Source organism: Lycium ferocissimum, chromosome 7 (genome assembly GCF_029784015.1).
Source record: "Lycium ferocissimum isolate CSIRO_LF1 chromosome 7, AGI_CSIRO_Lferr_CH_V1, whole genome shotgun sequence".
NCBI classification, from domain to species: Eukaryota; Viridiplantae; Streptophyta; class Magnoliopsida; order Solanales; family Solanaceae; genus Lycium; species Lycium ferocissimum.
The window spans coordinates 42,306,968-42,322,888 of record NC_081348.1 but is presented as its reverse complement, the minus strand read 5'-3'; the positions used below and the strand labels follow the sequence as shown (position 1 = coordinate 42,322,888).

Sequence of the window (15,921 nt, the reverse complement as noted above, 5' to 3'; positions counted from 1 at the left end):
TTAAGTGTGTTATTTTTTAAAGCGTAACTTTATTTCGAATATACGCGGTTTTCTGCGCTCGGACGTCCGATTTACGCGATTTTTCTTTTTGCAACATATTCAAAATAAAGTTACGCATTAAAAAATAACACACTTAAGGAACACTTAATGATTTTTTCCATAAAAAGATCGCAACATCTTATTTTAATAAATCTTTTTTTGCAACACTTAGTGTTTTTTTCATATTTTGACCAACGATTAGTTGTGTGTCAAGACTTCAAAACGTCAATATTTTATATAGAACCTGATATTTTTTTCTGCGTACTATAATGTAGGCTCAATACATCAAGGATACGTAAACGTTCGGATCGTTGTTTTAGGGGTTGAAAAGGTACCCGAAGTAAGTTTTGTTTGGAAACTTTAGGTTTAAGTGTTTTATTTTTTTAAGGTTTTGATTTAAGCGTGTTATTTTTTAATCAAGACATAACTTTATTTTGAATATAAATATAATTCTAAAAAATATAGAGAGAAAAACTAGTTGTAAAGTGATTAAACTTTAGATGGTCATAACTTTGCGCTAGGACGTTCATTTTACGCGTTTTTTTTTTTTTTGAACTTGCGTATTTTTTCGAGATATATGAGGACAAACGGCCGCAAGGCGGTTTGGCCGAGTCGATTTTAAAAAAAAACACCTTTTATCCCATTCAATTTTAATTTTTCCCCAAATTGGCGAGAAATTTTCGTTTTGTTTACTTATAATATGATGATACGCAATAGATTTCAACGTAAAAATCTCGGGATAATGTAGCTGTGAATGTCAATTTCACTTCTGCGGTTTCAATTTTTGAAAATAAAGCTGACTAGTTTTCTCGACATATAAAGTTGACTAAAATAACCTTACAGTCAAACACTAAATTTTTTTCAAACAAAACTTACTTCGCGCACTTTTTCAACCCCTAAAATGACGATCCGAACGTTTACGTATCCTTGATGTATTGAGCCTACATTATTGTACGCAAAAAAATAAATAAATTAGGTTCTATATAAAATATTGACGTTTCGGAGTCTTGACACACGACTACTCGTTGGTCAAAGTATGAAAAAACACACTAAGTGTTAAAAAAAAAAAATAAAAAAATTTACCAATTTTTTTTTAGTGCTCGCTATAGTGCAGTATTTTACTGCGCTATACAAAAAAAAAAAAAAAATCTTTAGCGCAGTATTAAAGCAATTAACGGCTCCGTCTCCATGAACTGCTTTAGCGCAGTAAATTATTGCGCTAAAGGTACTTTTGTCACTTTTTTTTGATTGGGGTATTTTGGTTCAAAAGATTTTTTTTTGAGGTCATTTTGATTCCGGACCCTATGAGTAATGAAGTATATAGCACTATAGTTTATTGTTGGTGGGGAAGTTAACAATACCCGACAACATTCAGGGATGAATGCAGACTACTATCAGTTCTCAGTTGTAACTCAGCAAAGACCAAAAAATAGATGAAAAACTCTAGTAATATAGGAGGAGAAAATAAGGTCCACCAAACGATTTTAGAATGAGCTTCGAATAATATTATAAGCTAGGGCTGTTCACGATTTTGGTTAAAACCAAAACTAAAACCAAACCGAATAAAAAAATCGATATTTAGTTTTGTTTGATTTGGTTTTAAATTTTAAAAACCGATAATATTTGATTTGGTTTTGGTTCTATTAAAAAATAACCGAATAAATAACCGAACCAAACAGATAAATTATATACATAAATTTTATAATTATTTATATGTATAATATTAGTTTTTCATAAATAACTATAAATATTTTATACCTTTTAATCATTAATTTGTTTTTTGATCTACTTATTTTACACAAGGCCTATGTTTTTAAGAATATGTCCAAGCTCATGTCTTTAAGTCTTTTAACTCTTTTAAGTGTTAAGTGTAAACCTACTTAACATGTTCTCACGTTAGAGTCTAATGTCTTTAACTTAAATTTTTAGCCTTTCTTTATCGTGCATTTGATTTTAGGTTGTTTCTTTTTTTTTCGAATTTATATCTTTTTTTTTTCTTATCTGAATGGGTCCTAAATTTCTAATATTTTTATATAAAAAAGACAGAGGTCATAGATTTGAAGGTTCCTATAAAAGATACTTCAGTAAAATTAGCATTTACTGCAACTCAAGCACATGGTAATGCCCTAATACTTCTTCCGTGAGTAATCCTCCTAAAAAGCAGAAAAGAACAACTCCTTGTAATCGAGACCTTAGCCTTGGAAAAAATGATAGAAAGACATTTGAAGTTTGAAATTATTATACAATTTTTTTTTAATGAAATGGGAGAATTGAGGGCAAAATACAAGTACTGCCCCAAAGTTTGGGATCATTACACGATTTTTTTTTATTTCATATATTTTCATTTATATTTTAAGTAGTCTTTATGTTTAATTAATATGTATGTTTGTAACAACTAAAAGCTGCTATGCTCTACTTTATTTCCAGATATGTATATTAAGATGACAAAAATGATACAGCCACTACTAAGTTAATTTTTAGCTCTATATATAATAGTTTAGCAATTTTGAATAACTTGAGTACTACACTATCACTAATAGTGAAAATATTTCTATGATGTATATTCCACCTTAAACTATAAATAAAAGTTATCGTTTGAACAAAAAAAAATAACATTTTTTTCAACTTTTTTATGTTTTTTTCTTGATAAGTCTCAATCGCTAGTCATAAAATCCAAAAAATCGAACCAAACCGACAATAACCAAACACGTGGTTATTATTTTATTTGATTTGATTATGATTTTAGACATTTAAAAACCGACTAAATTAGTTTGATTATGATTTTAATCAATAACCGACGCAAACCGAACCATGAACACCACTATAAATATGAGCTGTGCAGAATCTGACTGATGATAATACTAAGTTACACAAGCAAAACCTTATATATTCAGGCGTCACATCCAGCATTTGATACAGCACCTGCAATACGTTACGCAGTAATTGTGTTACCAACTCCAAAAAACCTCACATTCTCTTTCTAATGGCAGGGCATTAACAAACCTATCCAATTTGCCTGCTCCAAATATACTATTACTACACCCCAACCTGCTCCAAATATGGATCTGCCAGACAACTACTATGCCTCAAACCCAAATAAGTTTGAAATAAGCCCTATGAATCTCCTTTCTCCAAGATGGATCTAACAGAGCAAAAATAACTTAAAACACACAATCAACAATTAGCTGTACCCACCACCCTCGAGAAAACCTCAATTCTTAAGTGTATAATGTGAGGCTGAAACATCAAAATTCAACACTCTCAGATGTAAATTGACAAAGGGAGAAAGAGACTTATTTTGTTGTTCCCGTACCAACCACTCCACGACCCAGCGCCACAAGCCCTTTGACTTTTGACCCAATGCTAATGACAACCCCTCCCCCTTCTCCTACACACAAAAAGGGGGGACCAAAACCAAACATTGGAGAGGAGAAAAAACCCACTAGGGCATATAAATACTACATATTTCACAATTCATGGTTTCTACTTCATGAGATTTTTTGTACTTTCTGCAGCTCAAACTATTACTGAACACACCCATCTGGTTCCAGAAGTAATGCAAAGGGAACAGGAACAGAGAAACCAAGCAAATGCACTTCAATTGTTTGTCAAGAGTGTTTGAATGTTGCCACTCTTGATAGCAGAACTACGAGCAATAAAAAAAGCCACCATCTATTCCAAGTTTATTGGTTTCGAATTCACATAATCTAAGAAAGAGAACTTGTCAATCTAGAAATCCATCAGCAAGAGGCAATATTCATCAAAGAATGAATAAATACAACACGGAGGAATAAAGCTTCCAGATCTTCACAGAAAACCAAAACTATTGGTTATCCTCTTCATGTGTTCTGCTAGCTATATTCATTCGATTTGTTCTGCTTTACACGGCTGTTGATAAGTAAGTGAAACTCAGACACCTACAAGGACACCAACTCAACAGCTGGAACAGATTCTAAAATTGAACTCAACAAAGCAGAGAAGCTGGGAGAAATCCCAAGAGAGGGCACATAACAAAACATACTTATCCTCAAGAACAAAGATGCTCTCCTAAGAAGCTCATCAACTTGCTGTTGTTGAACGTGTACCTGAAAAAGCAAAGCAAAGATCAATATAAAGGAGGACAGCCAAGAGGGTTAAAGGTAAAACTAAGTTATCCTTCAACACCAGGAGTGGCAAACGGGCGGGTCGAAAACGGGTGAAACGAAAACGGATAAAATATCCGACCCGCCATATTTAACACGGATAAAAAAAGAGTTAATCGAGGGATAATATGGATATCCATATTATCCGTGACTTTAGGAATAGTCAAGTGGAAACACAAGCTAAAAACCAAAATAAGCTTCGACGCTCAAAAAGCAAGAAATCATGAAAATAACAAGCAGACAAATGGGTATTCATATTATGGATATCCGGTTTTTATTGTTCAGTTATCCAGCCATGACTAATGGGTCGCATTGGATGGTTACTTATTTTACCAGCCCTATTCAACACTGGTACATCAAACCGTTTATCGCTCAGCTCATTGAAAGTGAAGTGTACTGGTTCTTCTGCCACCCACCTAATTAACACACAGAATAACTCACTTTAATTTCATCATGTCACCAACCAATTTATAGCATAGAAGCTTGGAAACAGTTATTTTAACAGCCACGGTAAAATACATGGGGATCTTTCTTTTGTCTACCATCTGCCAATTTTAATTAACCTCAGTGAAATTAGAAAAAAAAGACCCCCTTTTTTTTTTTTTTCAAATCTTAAAAACAGAAGTTCTGGAAAAGATACCATAAGCCACCAAGATCTCAAACACTCCCTATAGATCAAGAAGATTTCACTTACTGTTCCAGTTCACAATTTCTGATATCAAACACATAAAGATTCCTCATTCGGCATACTGGGACTAACAAGTAGACAAGCTTACATAAAAGGTAAATAGGTTGCAAACTTCAGCATTTTAAGTCCACCTCGGAATTTTGATCCAGAATTTCTTGAACTCTTTCCTTGTCTTCACTCCATATAAGCATAGTTAGTTCTTTAGCATACATATATTAGGGGGCTTCACGGTGGACAAAAAAATGGGGAAAATATGAATTAGGGTCCTCGATGTGTCGCTTTGTTATGCGCGTAGAGAATGGTGACCGAGGATGGAGGAAAGGAGGAAGAAGATGGAAGAACAAGAGAGAATCTAGAAAAGTTGGTACTTTTTTTACCACGCCAACATAAGTGAGAATCACTCTTTGTGCCATGTCAGTGTTTAATAGGCACATTTTAGTGATTGTTGAAGTGTTCAATAGGTACAAGAGTTAGTTAAGGTGTCAAAATGAAAAGTGGTGCCAATTGTGACTCAAATGTTCAATAGGCACATTTCGGTAGGAATTGGAATGTATGATAGGTACAAGAGTCAGTTGAGGTGTCACAAAAAAAAATGGTGCCAACTTTAGGAGGTTGTCCGCGTAATTGGCATTTTTTTTATGCACTCACATTTCCTCCATATATACACACACATTTCCCCTCCGTCCATTTTATATGAAGATGTTTGACCAGTAGATTTTTGATGTAGATCTGACTTACGCATTATATTAATTTATAGTTACAGTGAAAAAAAAATTAAAGTAGTGATTTGACTAGACGAGTTACTGTAAGCCATAAAGATACTCTTTTGTGAAGGAAAAGCACTTTAGTCCTAGTTCCAAATGCTAACTGTGCTCATGTGACTGAAGGACAATTCTTAGTTAAGTTATAAAATAGTTAACATAGTCCAATTTTCAGATAATATCAACTTTAAGAGAAAATGCAAATGAATTCACCTTTTCTCTTGCTTCGACCAGAAGTGTTGGCAATAGGTGTGCTATTACCCACATCACACCCAGGAACCTCCTCAAGTCCAGAGTTTTGATTACCCAAGCATTGAAGAGTCTCAAATTCACAGTTGTTGTTGAAGCCTTGTCCATTTAATACAGTGCCATCTGAGCTTTTACCTTCTGCGCCTGGGTGAAGGCAATAAACCTGATCATCACATTGTAGGTTGCAAGGGTTGACAACATATGCTCCGGGAAGGTTAGGATTAACAATGTGCTGATATGCATTCCCGCTCTTCATGGGCTTCTGGTATGGAAATGATCCAATTTCCCCTTCAATCCTTCCTCGGATATCCACAAGCAAGCACTTGAGCCTAGCAACCTCGGCTTCCAATACAGCCTGACCCTGCAGTTAGAGGTGGCAAAATTAGCCCATGAAAACATGACCCACCCAAATTGACTCATGAGAAACCTTGTCAAGAAATTTTCAAGAAGACATTTTCTTTGTTTGATATGTTATATATTGTATAATAAAGGAAAAATAGTTTTATTAGATACTTAGAAAGATTATGAAAGAACAAATAAAGAAATTAAACTTAGTAACAATTGGGCGGGATTGGGTTATGAGCCGCTTTTTAGCCCAATCCAGTTCAGCCCAAGTAACTTTTGGGCGGGTCATTTATTAACTCAGCCCATTTTGACCCGCCCAAATTCAGCCCAACTCGCCCATTTGACACCCCTACCTGCAGCCTCTTCAAGAGTTGCTGATTTATAGCCCTCAATCTGATAACTTCATCCTCTAATGAAGCAGCTCGAGCTTTCTTTTTCTCACGATACTTGCGAACAGCTTCCTTATTACCCACGGGTCGTTTCTTTCCTTTATTATTCTCTGTCGACTCTGCAGTATCATCGCTAGGGTTCTTATCATCGTCTGAGGTAGGCACAATTTTGGTGTGAACATGGTAACACGTGTGTGTGTGAGAGTTATCAGGCCCAGGCGGGTTGCAAGTGTGGGCATGAGTACAGGCATGCGCATCTTTGAGAATCTCATTGAAAAAGCTGTCCATAGAACTACTGAATTCACCAAAATTTGAACTTGATAACATTTCTGGGTTAGAAATGTCCAGCTCCCCGTCCGCCATCATATAAACTTCAATAGTAACGAATAGGTCAAAATCTGCAGTAAAACACTAGCATTTAAGAAACCTTCTAAGCAGTTTTCATACCTCATTCAAATTAAGGTAAAAACCTACCTACTCAGCCATCATAAAAACTTCAATAGTAACCAATAGGTCAAAATCTGCAGTGAAACACTAGCAAATTAAAAGACCCTCTGAGCAATTTCATACCTCATTCAAATTAAGTTAAAAACCTAACTACTCAGCCATCATAAAAACCTCAGTAGTAACCAAAGGTCAAAATCTGCAGTAAAACACTAGCAACTAAGAGACCCTCTACGCAATTTTCATACCTTATTCAAACTAAGGTAAAAACTTAACTACTAGTCCAGTCAATAATAGAGCAAACCACCAGAAAGGAAATGCAAGAAGATGAGACATAAAGTTTTCAACTTGAGCATAAAAAGTAGGATAATTACAATTTTCGAATAGACCCAAATCTTGAAATGGAAATTCTGACATAAAATTTTAACCTGGGTCGAAATCAAATACTAGCTTAGAAAAGGCAACCCACCTAATCACACCTCACAAAACAAGAAATACTAGGAGAAGACAATAAGGCAAAAACCTAACTACTAGTCCAGTCAATCCTAAGGCAAAATCTCCAGAAAGGTTTCAACTTGAGCACAAAGAGTAGGATATTTATAATTTTCGAGAAATCTTGCAATTGAAATTCTGACATAAAACTGAACATAACTATACTAGTCCAGTCAATAATAAGGCAAAAACCCCAGAAAGAAAATGCTAAAGGCTTCAACTTGAGCACAAAAAGTAGGATGTTTCTAATTCTCGAACAAACCCAAATCTTGAAATTGAAATTCTGGCATAAGATTTTAATCTGGGTCGAAATCAAAGACTAGCTTAGAAGAGGCAACCCACCGAATCACACCTCACAAAACAAGAAATAGTAGAAGAACACAAAGCTAAAGCCATGGATTCAGATACTGCCAAATCAATAACAAATCAGTAAAACTGATTTGAATTCACCAAAATTAACTGAAAAAGACACAAGGTAAAAACCTAACTACTAGTCCAGTCAATAATAGAGCAAACTCCCAGAAAGGAAATGCAAGTACACAAGGCATAAAGGTTTCAAATTGAGTATAAAAAGTAAGATATTTATAATTTTCAAGGAAAACCCAAATCTTGAAATTGAAATTCTGACATAAAATTGAACCTAACTACTAGTCCAGTCAATAATAAGGCAAAACCCCCATAAAGAAAATGCATAAAGGTTTCAATTTGAGCATGCAAAGTAGGATAATTATAATTTTCGAAAAAGACCCAAATCTTGAAATTGGATTTCTGACATAAAGTTTTAATCTGGGTCGAAATCAATTAGGTTAGAACAGACAACCCACCTAATCACTCCTCAAAAAAACAAGAAAGACTAGGAGAAATCAAGGGATTCAAAGGCAGTAAAATTGAATTGAAATAATAAAAATAAAGTGAAAAAGACATCAGAAAAAGATACTTACAGTGAAGCTGAGTATGAAGATGCAGAGAAAATGGGGTGACAGAGGTGGTGGATGAAAAAAGAGGAAGGAACCCTAGAAAAGGCTAAAAAGGGGGTGTCGAAATGTATGTGTGGGATTCTTTTTAATGGCGGAAAAAAAAAGAATGGAGTAAAAACAGAGAGAGGGGCCACTGGTCAAGATTCCAAACACATGCGCACACACAACACTACTGCTAGTTGCTGCAAATTGAGCTCCCCCTTCCTGGAAATCTCGGGACTCAATTTGTTATTTATACCTATTTGAGGGGCCGATTCGAATTATTTATTTATACGGTTTCAATTAGCGGTGCACAGCCAACTACTTTATCTTGCACTTGGCAGTTTCTTATGTTTTACTTTTTTCTTTTTTTCACACCTAAGAAGTGACTCTCTACTTGCCTCAACATGATCGATTAGTCAAAATAGGTGTTTGGACATACATATATTAATTCCTCTGTCTATTTTTACTTGGCGTTTATTTACTTGACATATTTCTTAAGAAGCTATAAATGATAATTTTACTACTTCCTCCATTTATTTTTATTTGTCCAATATTTTAAAAATAAATTTTTACTTTTACTTATCACTTTTAGCATATCAAGATGAGACAATATATTTTTTCCTGTTTTACTTATAGTATTAATTATTCATCTCAAATTATTTTTCAAATTCAATAAAAATATGCATCAATTAATATGAGTACATTGATAAATTATGCACTTTATTTATTATTTCTTAAACAGCCTGAAAAGTCCAAAGTGGACAAGTATATCACATCTAATTATTACTAAATCATTTAATGATTGAAATTAATCAAAACATATTTTAAAAGTTATGCAACCACTAACAATTCTTTAAGTTTCCAACCTAATAATTAATATAAGAGTAAATAGGAACAGAATGGTAAATTATCTCTTGATTTTTTCAAATTAAAAAAGTAAAAATGAACAATTATTTTTAATACACAAGACAAGTAAAAATATACGAAGGGAGTATATTTAAAATGATTAATAAATACTGATATTATTTTTATAATGATACTTTTTCTATAACAAGTTTTGTTTTTATAATTTTACCAAGATTTCAGGTGGTTTGAGAGGTATTTCAAGTTAAACACTCTCTCAGTCTAATTTAAGTGGCATTGTTTCCTTTTTAGTCTATTAAAAAAAGAAGGTCACTTTTCTTAACATAGAAACAACTTAACGTTTAAAAGTTCTCTTTTAATTGATATGGATAGAGTAATCCTAATTTTTACGGACCTTTTTTTTATTTGCCTTTCATTTTACTTTTTCTTTTTGAAATTGTATAGCTACTAATTGATCTTGCTTCTCTATTTTTTCTCTCTCTCTTTTGATCCGTGTGTCTGACGATTATTTGCAATTATAATAACTTGCATATTTTTGGATTATTTTTTAAATTATTATTCCAGTAGAATACAAATAAGAAAAATTCAGAGTGAACGACGAAATTGCTTACGTCTCATGTACTCTTGTACCATCTTTAGGATTTCTAGGTCATGAAAAAAGAGATATTGCATTACTTATCAAACTCCACATATCGTGAACTCCTGATCTCGATTCGCTAACAAAATGGTAGAGAAGTGTACAGGTCTCATCCAAAAATAGTAATTGATTTATCTATATTTGTTCAAATTTTGATGGACAAAGTTATATTGCATGTACAAGCTGGCTCCGATAATAATATTATTAAAAAAAAATGGCCACCAAAGTTTATATTCTAATGATTCTGTTTCCTCGGGTTTAAACAGAATATATGACATGTGCTCCATCTTTCACATGTTCATCCCAATAATTTCTATGTCAGCCCTGCCTAGATTTATATATTAGTAGTAGTTTGTACTGACATAAATATTGATGCACTATTCGAAAAAAGTACCAGCTTAAAATAAAAATAAAAAGATAGGCACATCATAGATTGTTTTCGATTGTTTAATCTTTTCGTTTATTGACATTTCGTCCAAGAATTATTGGTCAATACTTTCATCAGTTACTTAGATAAGAGTATTTCCTGGGTGAAATCATTGAGATGCTGTGCAGAGTTCTTGTAAAATCAAATAAGCTACATTAAAAGCTGTACGTTTTGATACACTAATTCTTTAAATGACGATGAGAATATTATCAAATTATTGTGATATAGACGTTGACATTTAAGCAGACTGTCCATTTCAAATATATACCACTTGTTTTTTGGGCCCGAGAAAAAGTTTAATTATTGACTATACAAGCCAATTGGTATAAAATCTTAAAATAATTTTTGTTTTAAATTGCCAATATGCAAAGTGATGGAGTTTGATCATTACTCTATTGCTATTTCAGTTCCTTCACAAGGCTCAGTTATGAAATATTCATCTAACAATAACTGTAAACTAATTATTTTTTGCCTCACTTGGAAAGACAATAGCAATACTGAGATTGAAACAGAGCAATATTGACTAAAGAAAACTAGTTGAGACTGAAATCAATAAAAATGTACAATTCATAAATTGGTAGACAGTTTATACCTAGCAATATTTAGAGCTTAAACAAAAAAAAAAAAAAAAAACTAGTACTAGAAGCTAAACAATTCTTTTTCAAACTAAAGATGACAATGAGATAATTTTCTCAACAGAACTGCGAACATGTGTTAACAAAAAGTGATTGCCGAATACCAAAGAAGCAGGGGCATTAATAATGCTTGATGGTGCTAAAACATGTTCTTGCTTCGACTTGTTAACTTTTCTGCTTCAAACAAGGCAACTTTCTTCTCCAAATTGGGATAATCAGACTTATTCAATCTCACAAAAACCTTGTTAAGCTCATCGTATATCCAGTCACTATGTTCAAGTTCCCTATTATAGCATCGCATAACAAGTTCCCATAAGTGCAGTTTGCATATTATTCAGTAAAGCGAAACCACTATATTCTAGTCTTAGTTACCCGATTATTGTGTTTTGTTTTCCACAAAAATATGAAGTAACTTGTATGTTTCTGTCACAGATCAAATCACAGAGATAATCTAGGAGGAAATAATAGGTATTTCAGGTGATTCACATAGAATGGCAAAGCTTTTATCTTCCCTGTGGTGACATTGAACTGGTAAGTTTGAGTATCTTCAACGCTATACTAGCAAACAAGGCCATTGCAATGATTCAAACAAATATGCATCTCCTTGTTGTAGAAATAATGACGAGGCACGAGTAGTTGTAAAGGAAATCCTTCTACTCATCATTTTTTCTGCTTTGTTGCATGATACTCTTTCTTATCAGGACGTACTTCCAGTTCAAACAAAATGCGGGTGGCGGTGGGGCGGGGTTGAAAACGAGCAATGTAGGTGGGAGTTAACAAAGCTGGGATCATGTCATATCAAAGTGTTTTAAGCTTTAGAAACATAGTTGAATACTTGAATCGCATGAGAGACTTGGCAGGGAGCCATGTTAGGATCTCGAATAATATGTCATCAAAACAATGCTTCTCCACAATTGTCTGCGTGGAAAAAAAAACAACAACAAAAACTCAAGTCTCCAATAATAGCCTGTTTGGCCGGCAAAGCTTTTATCTTCCCCGTGAATCTTACTAAAACAAGGCCATTGCAATGATTCAAACAAATACGCATCTCCTCAGTAGAAATAATGACGAGGCACGAGTTATCATTTTTTCTGGCTTGTACGATACTCTTTCTTATCGTGACGTACTTTGAAAAGTATTTTTTGTATCAAAGTGTTCCAAGCTTTAGAAACATAATTGAATACTTGTGTTTGGACCAATTAATTTAAAAAACAACAAACAAAAACAATTAGTGTTTGACCAAGTTTTAAGAAAATGCTTTTAAGTGTATTTTTCTCAAAAGTGCTTTTCAATTAATTTAAAAAACACTTTTGAGCAACAATTAGTGTTGACCAAGTTTTAAAAAATGCTTTTTAAGTGTATTTTTTTTAACTTTTTGAAAAAGTCATTTCGGGGAAAGTGCGATATTTTTTTAACTTCAAAATTTATTATTTTCTCCCAAAACATGCCAAACACCTCACTTGTTTTAAAATAAGCACTTTTTGAAAAAAATAAGTATTTTTTGAGAAAAATAAGCTTGGCCAAACAGGTTATAAATTGGGGTGTGCGGATAGAGAAAGGTGAATCAAAATTAGCCTTAATTAGTACGTTAATATTGCCAAGGGGTTATGTAGCACATGTTTTCAATATTAGAGTTGGATCTTCACTAGGGCTTTATTTATAGCTAGTTTTCAATGTTTGGGTTGGATTACATACTAGAATTGTAGGCAATTTAGACTTGTTTGCTCAAGAAATTTGATGGTAAGTTTTACGTAATTCTTTTGTATGCGAAAACGTGGCACACATCAAATTATTTTTAAATTTTGTTTATATATTTAATCTAGGGTGTCTATTTTTTCATCTATGAGGTTAAAATTTGCAAAGAAAAAATTTTCTAGTAGGTAAAAAGTTGTACTGTAACTTTGATTTCTTTCCCTAAACTAAAAAGTCAAAACACGTTTTTGTCGGGGAATAAGTAAAAGAATAACATCAACCTTTGATTCTTTGAGAATTTAATATCAAGTCTCTTAACACTAACCTCTGATTCCCCCAATACCTTGCGTAAACTTGAATTTGATTAAAATATGTCCAAAATTTTCCAATCGTTGATGCAAAAAGTAGAATTTATTAAAGAGGTCGTAATTAAGTTTGACAATTGCAACAATGGTTTATTTATATTTATAAAGAAGAAAAGGAGAATGGTAGATTATTTCTGGGTACTGTTTCGGAATTGTGTTATTAATTTTTAATGGTTTCACTTCTATCCAAGTGTTACAAAGAAAAGGAGAATAGCACTATTGATTGATTTCTTGCCCTCCCCCAAATATAAAATTTCAAAAGCAGCAAAAGTAATATATAATGAAGGGAAAAGGGTCAAATTTACCCTCCAAGTATGGTTTATAGTTTAAATTTGCCCTCCGTCACAGTTTGGGATCAAATTTGCCCTCCTCGTTAGGATACTTGATATATTTGCCCTTTTTTGGATGGAAATGTGACTTGGACTAAAAAATTAGCCACGTAGGCTCCACGTAGACTTCCAAACCCAATTATTTTAACTCATGGCCCGTGATCCGTTTACCCATCATATAAAATAATAACCCTAACCCTTTTATTTTAGAAAAGAGAAAAGAGAGGGAACGGAAAGAGGAATCAGCGACTTGGAGTTCTCCATTTTTTCTTTAAACCAAATTGTGCCTCACAATTTGGGTATTGATTCGGACTTACCGTTGATTTCAATAACCAAATTGTGAGGCACAATTTGGTTTAAAGAAAAAATGGAGAACTCCAAGTCGCTGATTCCCCTTTCCTTTCCTCTTTTCTATTTTCTAAAATAAAAGGGTTAGGGTTATTAATTTATATGATGGGTAAACGGGTCACGAGCCATGAGTTAAAATAATTGGGTTTGGAAGTCTACGTGGAGCCTACGTGGCTAATTTTTTAGTCCAAGTCACATTTCCATCCAAAAAAGGGCAAATATAACAAGTATTCTAACGGGGAGGGCAAATTTGATCCCAAACTTTGACGGAGGGCAAATTTAAACTATAAACCATACTTGGAGAGTAAATTTGACCCTTTTCCCTATAATGAATTACTACAAATTTTTATTTATTTTTATATTTTACTTTAGTACAAGTTTTACAACACAGTTTGAACACACTTAAATTTCAAATATTTGTGGGGTTGACAACTTTCTTGATACTATCACAGTTTTTCCCCCCTTTTATCAGGTAATTTTACGGATGATTACTCATTTTTATTGTATTGTATATTAAAGATAAGTAATTTTATTGTAACAAGAAAATCATTCAACTTTGTTTAAGGATCACAAAAGTCACTAAGCTATTTTTATCACAAAAAGTCACTAAACTTTGCCTACAACAACAACATACCTTGTGTAATCCACAAGTGAGATATGGGGAAGGTGGTGTGTACGCAGGCCGCAGCCTTACCTGAAGGTAGAGAGACTGTGTCCGATGAATTTTCGGCTCAAGTAAAGCATATAAAAAATAAGTATGAAAAGGAAATACAGTAGTGAAGAAGTCATGCTTAAAAATTAAAGGAGAAGAAAACAATAGCAACAACAAATAATATGGTAACCGAAGCAAAGTAAACAACAAGAAATAATAAAATCGACAAAATTAGATAGGTAGGAGAGTAATAATAACAACACTAAAAAGGAAAAAAACTAGACAATGTTTGACTACCTGCTAACCTTCTACCCTAATCCTCGACCTCCATATATTTCTATCTGGGGTCATGTCTTCGCAAAGCTGCAGGTGTGACATGTCCTGTCTAACCACCTCTGTCCAATACTTCTCAGCGTCCCTCTATCTCTCCTTAAACCTATCACCGCCAAACTCTCACACCTCCTGACTAGCGTATTCGTGCTCCTCCTCTTCATATGCCCAAACCATCTCAGCCTCATCTCCCTCATCTTATCGATTACGGGCCACTCGCATCATGTATCGAATATCTTCGTTCCTAATCTTATCTCTCATAATATGCACACACATCTATCTCAACATTCTCATTTCTACTACTTTCATCTTCTGGACGTGCGACTTGACCGGCTAACACGTGCATCATACAACAGAGCTGGTCTGACAACCACTCTATAAAACTTATCTTTATGTCTTGGGCACATTCTATCACGCAAGACACTGGATGCGAGCCTTAATTTCATCCACCTCGCATACGATGTGTAACATCATCGTCAATCTCCAATTTCCTTGGATTATTGACCCAAGATACTTAATACTTCCTTTCTTGAAGATGACTCGTATATCAATCCTCGCTTCTACATTTGCCACGTGGCTTACGTCACTGAACTTGCACTCAATTACTTTGTCTTAGTTCTGCTCAACCTGAACCCTTTAGACTCTAGGGTCTGCTCCAAATCTCCGGCCTATCATTAATTCCCATGAAAATTTCTTGTGTCCTGTTCGTAAAATCCCCCGGGTGAATTTTGGCATCTAAAGGAACTAAACCCACACAAAATTAATTGTTGAGATTGAAATAGAGAATTATGGACTCATTTCTTATACTCCACCAAAAATAAAGTTTCAAAAGCAAAGAAAAAGATGAACTTCATTGTAACAGTTTGATCATCTCAAATTTCAGATTTGATCCAAGGAATTGCGGAATAGCTCCCCTCAATCTCTATGGACTTAATAGCTAAATGGCAATTGACGCATGTAATACACTCAGTTGTTTCACGTGAACTTTCATTGTGGGTTTTGACAACTTTCTTGCTACTATCACAAAGTTTTGATCCCCTTTCTTTTCTTAGAAATAAATTCTGGGATATTTTGAGGCTAATAATTCATAGGGTACTTAATCATATGCTGCTATGTTATGCTATAAATTCAATG

The 15,921-nt window shown here is 33.8% G+C and overlaps 1 protein-coding gene across 3 annotated transcripts; it reads right to left on the bottom strand.

Annotated features, from left to right (window-relative positions):
- Window positions 1-3,615: 3,615 nt before the first annotated feature.
- On the bottom strand, window positions 3,616-8,787 carry LOC132065160 (basic leucine zipper 23-like). Of its 3 annotated transcripts, none has more exons than XM_059458419.1 (5): window positions 8,491-8,787; window positions 7,088-7,134; window positions 6,578-7,011; window positions 5,844-6,240; window positions 3,616-4,124 (listed from the first exon to the last, which is right to left on the bottom strand). In XM_059458419.1, exons 3-5 carry the CDS (start codon window positions 6,977-6,979, stop codon window positions 4,099-4,101), a joined length of 825 nt encoding a protein of 274 aa, XP_059314402.1. In that variant the 5' UTR covers window positions 6,980-7,011; window positions 7,088-7,134; window positions 8,491-8,787; the 3' UTR covers window positions 3,616-4,098. The 3 variants fall into 3 exon arrangements, with proteins under 3 accessions (XP_059314402.1, XP_059314403.1, XP_059314401.1); XM_059458420.1 differs by lacking the exon at window positions 7,088-7,134 and having other exon boundaries at window positions 3,616-3,956; window positions 4,061-4,124; XM_059458418.1 differs by lacking the exon at window positions 7,088-7,134 and having other exon boundaries at window positions 8,491-8,786.
- Window positions 8,788-15,921: the final 7,134 nt, after the last annotated feature.

Excerpts from the sequence above, each read along its gene's own strand:
- LOC132065160 (XM_059458419.1), bottom strand. The coding sequence starts at position 6,979 with ATGATGGCGGACGGGGAGCTGGACATTTCTAACCCAGAAATGTTATCA. Across the intron at positions 6,241-6,577 it reads AACTCTTGAAGAGGCTGCAG|GGTCAGGCTGTATTGGAAGC; the intron begins GTAGGGGTGTCA and ends CTCTAACTGCAG. Across the intron at positions 4,125-5,843 it reads TGGTCGAAGCAAGAGAAAAG|GTACACGTTCAACAACAGCA; the intron begins GTGAATTCATTT and ends TTGCTTTTTCAG.